This window comes from Vitis riparia, chromosome 9, assembly GCF_004353265.1.
Source record: "Vitis riparia cultivar Riparia Gloire de Montpellier isolate 1030 chromosome 9, EGFV_Vit.rip_1.0, whole genome shotgun sequence".
NCBI classification, from domain to species: Eukaryota; Viridiplantae; Streptophyta; class Magnoliopsida; order Vitales; family Vitaceae; genus Vitis; species Vitis riparia.
The window spans coordinates 16,589,813-16,600,710 of NC_048439.1; the positions used below are offsets into that span (position 1 = coordinate 16,589,813).

General features: G+C 39.5%; 1 protein-coding gene across 1 annotated transcript in view; it reads left to right on the top strand.

Annotated features, from left to right (window-relative positions):
• Positions 1-10,527, top strand: part of LOC117922041 (protein LOW PSII ACCUMULATION 3, chloroplastic) — a 42,385-nt gene extending 31,858 nt beyond the window's left edge. The window contains exons 7-12 of the mRNA XM_034840020.1: positions 2,262-2,320; positions 2,406-2,508; positions 2,586-2,646; positions 9,586-9,668; positions 9,779-9,859; positions 10,204-10,527. Coding sequence (XP_034695911.1) covers positions 2,262-2,320; positions 2,406-2,508; positions 2,586-2,646; positions 9,586-9,668; positions 9,779-9,859; positions 10,204-10,263 — 447 coding nt within the window. The 3' untranslated portion in view covers positions 10,264-10,527. The remainder of the gene's footprint in view (positions 1-2,261; positions 2,321-2,405; positions 2,509-2,585; positions 2,647-9,585; positions 9,669-9,778; positions 9,860-10,203) is intronic.
• The last annotated feature ends 371 nt before the right edge of the window (positions 10,528-10,898 follow it).

The window sequence follows — 10,898 nt, forward strand, 5'->3', positions numbered from 1 at the left end:
TTGTTGGATCATGTCTTAGGAAGCAAGGGGAGGTTTTTATATTGATGGAGGAGATGGATAAGAGAACGCCTCTCTTTTGGTAATTCTTATCAATAGGTTGGTTAAGGGGTGGCTTGATGCGATTAGAAGTCTGAAACAGGCTGACTTTCGCTTTGGCAGTGGCCATACTTATAGAATGTTATGGAGAGTTGAAGCCTTAGTTTCAGTCCAAGGGGTTTGAGGTGGGAAGGGAGAGCCTTAGGATCTCTCATCTCTAGTTTGCTTATGACTAGGTAGGAAATGAAGATCCTAAGCCTAAATCAACTTAAATCTTCTATGGTTAGCATTCACGTCAGTTGAGTGATTGTAAATGGGCTAGCCAGGGTCCTTTGCTTTGAATTAGTAATGGGATGTTCAAGTATTTGATCTATCTTTAGTTAAGAAGCAAGAGATCTCTTGTAGTTTGGGATATAGTTCTAGAGGAGGAAATTAGATGGTTGGAAAAATGCCTCTCTCCTTAGATGGTAAGATCATTCACATAGAAGCAGTCTTGCCCTATTATATACCTTTTCTTGTCTGTTTTGAGAATCTTTATTGGTGTAATCAGTAAGATTTGGTTTAACTAAAGGGATTTTGTTTAGTTTTGGATGGTTGAGATTGATTTAGATCATCTTAGGAGATTGTATGTTGCCCGATAACGAGGGGGATCTAGGCCTAAGGCAACATGGCTTTAAGAAATTAAGCCTTCATTGGAGATTCCCTAGGAAGCAGGAAATATTGTGGCACTCTGAGATTCTTATTGACTCTTGTGTAGGGAACCTAGAACATATTTTTTTCCTCTCCCTTTAGGCATTATTTGTACACTTATGAAGGAATTCCACTGTGCATTACTTTGTTAGATTGGAAGGAAATCTACTGTGCATTACTTTATTAGATTGGAACTCATCAATTGCTTGAAGAGTAGGAAGAACATAATTGTTAGTGTTTGGAGAGCTTATTCAGGTATCCAGGGTAAATGGCATTAGGGGATATTTTTCCATGGGGAGAGCAGGAAGACAGTCATAGTTTCTGAAACAGGTGGGAAAGGGATCTTATAAAAGCAGAGATTCTGACATTATGGGAGGGTTTTAGAGAAGCTAGAGCCCTAGGGCTAAGCAAGGCCATCTTGAAGGGGATTCTTTATTGGTGGTTAATTGGATATGATCAAGGAGATGAGGCTATTGGGAACATCTATTTCCTGAAGTAGATTTTACTCTGACATCTTTTGCAAAGGGATGTGGGGTGGGTGGAAGGCCTTCAAGGTGCAGGTGGGTTTTTTTGCTTAACATATCATGAGGCCGATTTCTATCTAAGGACATGATGGACATAAGTTTTAGGGATCATTTCCATCCTCAGTTTCTGGGAGGACTTTATTCTACCATGCTCCTTTGATACTTGACTGCCTGGATATTTGGTTGGGTAGGAACTTAAACAATCTTGTTACTGTGGCACATGGTTTTCTTGATAGGTCTGTTAGGACCTTTAACGACCACCTTGCCTTGATACATAATATATCTGACATGTGTTGTTGTCTTAATAAATATGTTATGGTAGGATTTCCATGTTTCCTTAATACATATTTTTATAGAAGTGCAAACTGCAATTCACCACAATTGTTGCTTGGCTCAATTCATATTCTGGTAGGACTTCAAACTGTTGTGTTGCCTGCATATATGGTTCAGTAGGACATGGAATTACCTGGTTGCCTTGATTTATGTCTTCTTGATAATATGGTTCTCTAGGTCCTTCTTAATAAATAATGTTGCATTGGTGTAACTTTGCCAAATGAATGGAGAATTGTGGATGCTTCTGTTTCCCTACCAGCTAGCTGGTTCTGGTCAAGTTTCATGCTTGAACCTCTTCTTGCCACCAATTTCTCAAAAACGAATTTATGATCAATTCAGAGGGATGAAATATGGTCCAGATATGATCCCTAATAATTGAACAAGATTTTATGGTTTTGGTTCTTCTAGTCTGTTTGCCATTGTTTTGTATAATGGGTTTTTTTTTTTATAATTTATTTTATTTTGTTTTTTAAAGTTTAAAAAATTAGAGTTCTTATCCTTAACCCTCTAAGTCCTCATTGTTTAATAAAGACTAAAGAGTTCTATTTTCTGTAAAAGGAAAATAAATGCAATAAAATGTTGGAATTTAACTGTGGGTAGTTTCATTTTCTAACATATCCTCTTGTGATCATTCCAAATAATTCTCTTACTGCTTATGCTCCATATTTGGCTGTGCAGGAAAAATTTGCTCCATCCACCCCTACACTTCTTTTTAATTTGGAACTTGACACATTGCGGTATGCCTTGCCTGATATTTTACTGTAATCAGTTCGAATTTCATTTATTTTTTTCCCTGAGGAAAATAGAAAATTAAATTTGCAGGGCTGACTTAGGTCTCCTGGGATTTCCTACCAAAGATTTGCATTATCGGTTTCTTTCTCAATTTGTCCCTGTATTCTACATTCGAATAAGAGAGTATTCTAAGGTACTTCTTTGTTCGATATTTTTTTGTTTTTTGTTCTCAGTCCAGTTTGAGTAACTGTCTTTTTTCCCTTTAATAAGACAGTAGCAGTAGCACCTTACATTGTGAACTACAGTGGGGCACTGTTTCGTCAATATCCTGGTAAGAATTTTCTTAGAATTAAAACAGTTGGCCAATCTGTTGTGTTTATTTAGTGTCTAGTTCCGTACTTATCTTATGTATGAAGCTGAAAAAATCCATTTTAGCTGGATAACTTCCTTGGTAACAACACTAAAGGTGCATTTGAATAGGATTTTGAACATCATGGACTGAAAACCTGTGATTTAAAATCCCTGATCTTTGAAATTCATTTCTTGGATAAGTATATTAAGTTCCAATAAATGTGGGAGGGATGGTGATTGGATGGTCCCATGGGGATGGAGCTGGTGGCTGGGGCAATGAGGTGTGTGTGTGTGTGTGAAGTTGGTGGCAGTGGGCCAACAGTGATGGTGGGTTGTGGCTTTGGAAGTAGTGGTGTTATAACAAAGCAATGATGGTGGATTATTAGTAGCAACGAAGTTGCAGTGTTGGTGAATGGAACTTGCTATGGTGGTAAGGTTGTGGTGGGGGGATTTGAAGAGTGGATTAGAAGTGATGCCTATTTAGGTGGAATTCTAAGAGAGGACATGAATCCTTGATTCTCTGCAATTTCTCACCTGAATGGGGAAATTCCTTCCTCTGCTATGCCAAACAGTGGAATTTGCTTCAAAAAATGTGGAAATCTGATATGATTTGAGGGGCGATTTGTAGGATATTGTGGTAAGAGATTGAGGCCACAATTGTGGCAGATATTGTGGTGATTTGTGTGGTTTTATTTTTTCCATATTTTGCTCTCTGTATATGTTAAATAGGGACCTGATTATGTAAAAAACATACAATTGAATGGTTCTCAATTTCTTCATGGTATCAGAGCTTGGATTGCTCTAAAACCCTAATCAATCCATGGCTGCCCAAAAAGGAGACAACCATGAGTCCAGCCAATCGGCAACCCATGAAAGAGAGTCGGAGATAAACTCCTCAATGGGTTCGGCCGGTGCATTCGACAACTCCCCACTCCATCTTACTGTTGAAAAATTGAACGGTAAGAATTACAGAGAGTGGGCACATGCAATCAAGCTTGTTATTGATGGAAAGGGAAAGCTAGGGTTTCTTACCAGCAAGACTCGGCGACCACCTCCGACCGATGCAACAACATCCCAGAAATGGCGGTCCGAAAACTCCTTCATCACCTCATGCTTGATTAACTCCACGAAGCCAACCATTGGCAAAACGTATATGTTCCTCTCGACGGCAAAGGATGTGTGGGATGCGATACGGGAAACATACTCCGATGCCGAGAATGCTTCCTAAATCTTTGAACTCAAGATGCGGCTCTGGTAGATGAAGCAAGGAGATTGGGAAGTCATGAAATACTACACCAAGATGCTAAGTTTGTGGCAAGATCTCGATCTCAACTGCGAAGAGGAATGGGAGTGCATGAGTGACAGTGTGCGCTTCAAGAAGAAGATGGAGAACGAGAAAGTCTTTAAGTTTCTAGCGGGGATGAACTGCGAGCTTGACAACGTTAGGAGCAAAGTTCTCAATCGCCGACCGTTGCCCTCCATCCGAGAGGTCTTCTCTGAGGTGTGACGAGAGGAAAGCAGAAGGAGGGTGATGTTGAGGGAACATCTCACGTCTGGGCCCGAGGCTTTAGCCCTTGTAACCCGTGGGCCTCACGCTAGATCTGGTGGGCCTCATGCTAGATCAGCCCAAGACAGTCTAAGAGGACTTATTGTGAGCATTGTAAGAAAATGGGCCACACTAAAGACACTTGTTGGACTTTACATGGCAAGCCCGCGGATTGGAAGCCCAGACAGCCCAATAAAGCCCATAATCATCAGGCCTCCATCGAAACCCAGGCAGACAAAACACCCATAGAAATTCATCAGTCAACTTCTAGTGTGGGGTTTAATTCCAACCAACTTGCGAAATTATATGAGCTTTTTTCTAATTTCCAAGCCTCTGGTCAATCTTTTACTATTCTGTCCTCTGGTTCTTTAGCCCACAAAGGTACCTTTCTAACAGCACTTAGCACCATGTCTCATATTACTCCTTGGATTATTAACTCGAGTGCATTTGATCATATGATTGATGCTTATCATTTGTTTTCTACATACTCTCCCTGTGCCGGTAATTTAAAAGTAAAAATTGCAGATGGTACTTTATCCCCAGTTGCTGGCAAAGGGAGTATTCGTATTTCTGAGTCTATTACTCTCAACCCTGTCCTACATGTTCCTAATTCATCTTGTAATTTGCTATCTATTAGCCAGTTAACCAAACAATTTAATTACTCAGCTAAATTCCTACCCTCTCATTGTGTTTTTTAGGACCTATCATCGGGGAAGACGATTGGTAGTGCTAAGGAACGTGAGGGTCTATATTACTTCAACGAAACTGATGTGCATGGACAGTGTCCTCCTACTGTTTGTAATTCTGCATCTCGTCCTAGGGAAAGTGAACATTTGTTATGGCACAAAAGGATGGGTCGTCCTAGTTTTCAGTACTTGCAACATTTATTTCCTTCACTATGTTCAACTAAAGCTTCATGGGATTTTCAGTGTGAAGTGTGTGAACTTGCCAAACACCATCGTGTGTCTTTTCCTAAATCTAAGTATATACCATTCATACCATCTACTCTAATTCATAGTGATCTATGGGGACCCTTACGTACCCCTAATAGGACCCATAAAAAATGGTTTATTACTTTTATTGATGATCACACTTGCCTGTGTTGGGTATATTTGTTGACTGATAAAACTGAGGTTCGATCAGTCTTCATGAACTTTCACTCTATGATACAAACTCAGTTTCACACCAAAATTCAAATTCTTCGTACTGATAATGGTACTAAGTATTTCAATCACTCCTTGAGCACTTATCTACAAGAAAATGGTATTATCCGTCAAAGTTCTTGCGTTGACACCCCTCACCAAAATGGGGTTGTAGAACGAAAAAATAAACATATTATTGCAGTTGCTTGTGCCTTGTTGTTTAACTCTCACACGCCCTCACAATTTTAGGGTGACTCCATTTTGTCAGCCGCATATCTTATTAACCGAATGCCTAGTCGAGTCCTATCTTTTGTCACACCCCTCCAGAATTCAAGAGTTTTTCCCCATTCTAGACTCGGTGCACATCTTCCACTTCATGTCTTTGGGTCCACTGTGTTTGTCCACATTCACACCTAAGTGGAACAAATTGGATCCCAGAGCGCTTAAATGTATCTTTCTTGGCTACTCTTCCACACAAAAGGGCTACAAATGCTATGACCCAATTTCACAGAAGCTATATGTTAGCCTAGATGTCACATTCTTTGAGTATACTTCCTACTACTCGCTTGAGGGGGAGTTTGTGAGTGAAGCTAGACCACCCTTAACCTTAGACTATCTCGATGTTGCTGTGTTCGAATCCACTCCGTGCCTTATATCTATCCCTTCGCCTAATACAAAACGATACTTGAACTCAGGGGAGATACGAAAATACAGACAAATAGGGAAACACTCGTCTACTCAAGGAGGCCAAAATCGAAGTCCAATGAGACACTACCTCTGAAGCACTAAAAGAGTCAGAACCGGTGATAGTTCCAACCCCTCGGGAGTCTAGCTCCAATCTTGATCAGGTAACAGATGACTTACCCATTGCTCTTAGGAAGCAACCTCGTTCATGTACTCTCCATCTTATCTCAAAATTTATGTCTTATAATGCTCTTTCTGCAAAGTGTCGTGCTTTTACGACTAACCTTGATAGAATCCAGATTCCTAAAAACATTCAAGAAGCCTTGGAGATTTCAGAATGGAAAGAGGCAGTGATGGAAGAAATAAGGGCATTGGAAAAAAATGGGAGTTGGGAAGTGATGACTTTGCCAAAGGAGAAGGAACCAGTGGACTATAAATGGGTATTCACAGTGAAATATAAGGCGGATGGCACAATAAATGATACAAAGCTTGCCTGGTTGCAAAGGGGTTCACTCAGACCTACGACATCGACTATACTGAGACATTTGCACTAGTGGCAAAGCTGAACACTATACGAGTTCTATTATCCTTGGCAGCAAACCTAGACTGGCCACTCCATTAGTTTGATATCAAGAATGCCTTTCTGAATGGTGAGCTAAAAAAAGAAGTGTTTATGACGCTACCACCAGGGTTTTGTAAGGAAGAAGAAGAAACCAGGGTATGCAAATTGAAGAAATCTCTGTATGGTCTCAAGCAATCACCGAGAGCATGGTTTAATAGATTTGCAAAGGTGATTAAGAACCAAGGATACCTACAGGGACAGTCGGATCATATTATGTTCTTCAAACAGTCCAATGATGGAAGGATGACCATCCTAATTGTGTATGTCAATGACATCATTCTCACTGGAGATAACACAAGAGAAGTGGAGAGGTTGAAGAAGGTCTTAGCCACAGAGTTTGAGGTAAAAGATCTGGGTCAAATGCAGTATTTCCTAGGAATGGAGGTCGCCAGATCAAGGAAGGGAATTAGTATTTCCCAGAGAAAGTATGTACTTGACTTGTTGACTGAGATTGGCATGTTTGGTTGCAAGCTAAGCGATACCCCTATCAAGGTAAGAAAAAGGACGAAAAGCAACAGAAAACCCGTGGATAGAGAGAGATATCAACGACTAGTAGGTAGACTAATCTACCTTTCTCACACTAGACCAGACATTACTTTTGCCGTAAGCGTGGTTAGTCAGTACATGCATTCACCAAAGGAAAGTCACCTGGAAGCAAAGTATAAGATCCTCAGATATCTAAAGGGTTCTCTAGGGAGAGGACTATTATTTAAGAAGGGTGACAGTAAGAAGGTAGAGATCTATACAGATGCAGATTGGGCGGGATCAACAGAAGACAAAAAGTCTACTACCGGCTACTGTACCTATGTTTGGCGGAATCTAGTAATATGGAGAAGTAAAAAGCAGAGTGTAGTAGCCAAAACAGTGCTGATACTGAATTCAGAGCAGTTGCACAAGGTATGTGTGAAGGACTATGGCTACAGAAACTGTTGGAAGAACTACACATTACAGTAGAGTTCCCCATCAAACTCTATTGCGACAACAAAGCTGCCATTAGTATTTCTCATAATCCTGTTTAGCACGACAAGACCAAACATATAGAAGTGGATAGACACTTCATAAAGGAGAAAATTGAGAAGGGGACTATTTGCATGACTTATATCCCTACAAGGGAACAATTGGCAGATATATTTACCAAGGGGTTACAGAAATCAAGCTTTGAAAATTTTATTTGCAAGTTGGACATGATTAATATCTATGATCCAACTTGAGGGGGAGTGTGGAAATCAAGTATGATTTGAGGGGTGATTTGTAGGATATTGTGGTAAAAGATTGAGGCCACAATTGTGGTAGATATTGTGGTGATTTGTGTGATTTTATTTTTTCATATTTTTATTTTTTCCATATTTTGCTCTCTATGTATATGTTAAACAGGGACCTTATTATGTAAAAACCACACGATTGAATATACAATTGAATGATTCTCATTTCTTCAAAAAACTTTTTAAGTTTTCCAGTCAGAATCCTTCAACTTCTCATCCAGCAACATGTTAGGATTCACACCACACAGTCACAACAGAATTCTATTAGCAATGGAAGAAAGAGCCAACAATCAAGAAAATTGCATTGATGAAAGAAAAAATTACAAAGATTGGGTAGCAGACATTCGTGACGTCTGCAAACTCTCCCCACAGCCCAACTTAGTAACTTTTTCCCTGTTCTCCTCCCTGTTTCTCTTTCTTTTTTTTTTTTTTATTCTCCATCCTCACTAACTCAGCCCAAAAGACCCCAATGCAGTCTAACCAAATCCAGCTCAGCACAACTAACAAAAAGCAACAAAATTACCATAAAAGAAAGATAAAGGCTGTTCACTGATTATTTTTGGCTTGCCTAGCATATGTCAAACGCACTGGATGTCTATCACAGCATCCTCAAAGAATGAGGAGAAAAGAATATAGAGTTAAATCAGTTCAATGGTACGGTTGTCGATGGGCATGTTCTTGGAAGCAACAATTATCCTGTCATTAAGTGCTAGAAACTAGATCTCTTATGGTGTGGGATGATTGAGGAGCCTTATAGTACTAGATAAATAATAAATGGGACCAGACATTCATTTGCTTTTAATTGGGTATTTGGAAAACCAATTGTAAGTTGTCCCTTGGCAGCTTCTGTTGTATGATTAACTTGAGGGTGGCATGCTGATAAGTAGGGGAGGGAAGGTAGATACTGTATGGCAGTGATGGTTGCTGGCTGATGAGTGGGAGAGAAGGTAGTTACTGTGGGAAGGTGGTGGTTACAATAGAGAAACTTCCATTCACAATTTGTGTTCAAATACCAACAGTTTCAATTGTTTGAAAACAGGAGGGGATACTACTTTTTCATGGTTTATGTTCAACTGCCATTAGTTGAATTGTCTCAGCTTATTCTTTTGCTTTTGGTGTCTTTAATTGGGAAGGAGCAATCTTCATTAACAGTTAAATCACCATCCATGTCCTAGGATTCTACTTTGTCATCAATCACTATTTCTTATTCTGTGTGTCGGTTCCCATTAGAGCTGGAAATATGTAGTAGAGTTCCCCTACCTACAGAACGGATGGGGTGGTGGTGGTATTGGTGATGGTGATGGCTGTCCAAAAGGGTCGAGCACAGGAAACAAGGATGGATCCTTGTCTGGCTTGGCCTTTAGATTGTCCTTTTAGAGACTGGTTGGAAGGCCCATTAAAATGAACTAGTAACATCTTGTCCGTATTCCATCATGAACTATGATTTGTAAAATGCTATAAAATAATGTCATTTTTGCAAGACATCCAAACAGCTCCTTTGACACGTTAAAATTCTCCTACTGATGTATCACTGATCTCTTCTTCGGATGTTTGGTTCTTATTCCAAAAATATTCACTGATTTCTTCACAATATCAATATATAACTGATAGATTGGGGAAACATTTAACTCATGTGCCCTTATCCTACTTGGTGTTCGTTCAGGGCCCTGGCAGGTGATGCTTAAACAAGCGGATGGTTCTTATGCTTGTGTAGCTGAGAGTGCAACTCGCTTCACGCTGGGTGAAGTAAATAGTTTTTCTTAGTTCTCAAAACCAGTTGCTTCCTCCTATTGGTTTGGTTTTATCTGATAATTTGTTACCATTAGACTCATTATCTGGATTCTTTCATACTTCAGACCAAGGAAGAACTGTTGAGAGTCCTGGGACTGCAAGAGGAAGAAGGAAGCTCACTGGAATTTCTTCGAAGGGGCTACAAGGTTTCTCCTTTCATTTTGAACAGCTGTCCTGTATTGTTTTTGACAAATGACCAGGAAAACCATTTTGGCTCAAGTCATAATGGCCTGTGAATAGATGACTTGTACTATTATTATTTTTAATTAGGATAACAATCTAAAGCCTGTTGATAGAGAATGAATCACACTAACCACATTATTGTTCAGTTCACATGAATGGGTGAATCAAATGTGCTATAGCCTTATAGGATAGTGGCAGTGTATCGGGTTGATCCTTAAATCATAAGTTAAATGCAAAATGTTTTTATTAATGATGATGAATGAGTTGAAAAGCCATTGTACTAATTTTTGTGACATAATATTTGCAGTCCTCCACTTGGTGGGAAGAAGATGTTGAATTGGAATCATCTTCTGCATGGCGGAGCTGAGCAGCAGCAGCAAAACAGTTAAAGAGAGGGTTAGCAGTTCCAATTAATTTGGACTACCAACTAGACAACTCTCCTTCACCTCTATCACTGGGGCTATTCAGCCTCAAAGAAAGTAAAGGCTTAGCATGCAACAAATTTTTTTGGTGCAAGTTCCCACTGTAATGTAATCCTTTTCCCTTACTCCAATGCATTTTATTGATCGATGTTGTATATCCGCAGCCTTAATGCTGATTGAATGATAAGAATCTTCACCTTTTCCCTCAACCTCCTCTTCCGACTTTCCTTCTCATGGCTGAGGTCACACATGTTAATGGCATATTAGAAAATGTTTAAGCAGGAAAAATAAATCCAACAGAATTGAAAATCTATGCTAAAACAGATTGCAAAAGACTTGAGGCCTGTTTGGTATCTGTTATTGAAAACAGTAGGCCTGTTTGTTAGAACTAAAAATAGTTTTTTTTTTTTTTCTGAGCAGCAACAATTGAGAAGATACTGGTAAATTGATTGCAAGTATATCTCTTGGCAAAGCTTTACAGATGTGGTAAAAGTAATAAATATACAAGGAACGAAAAATTTGCATCCTTCAAGTTTAGTTCCCTCTTTTTCATGATGTGGAGTGTGGAGCCTCACAAATA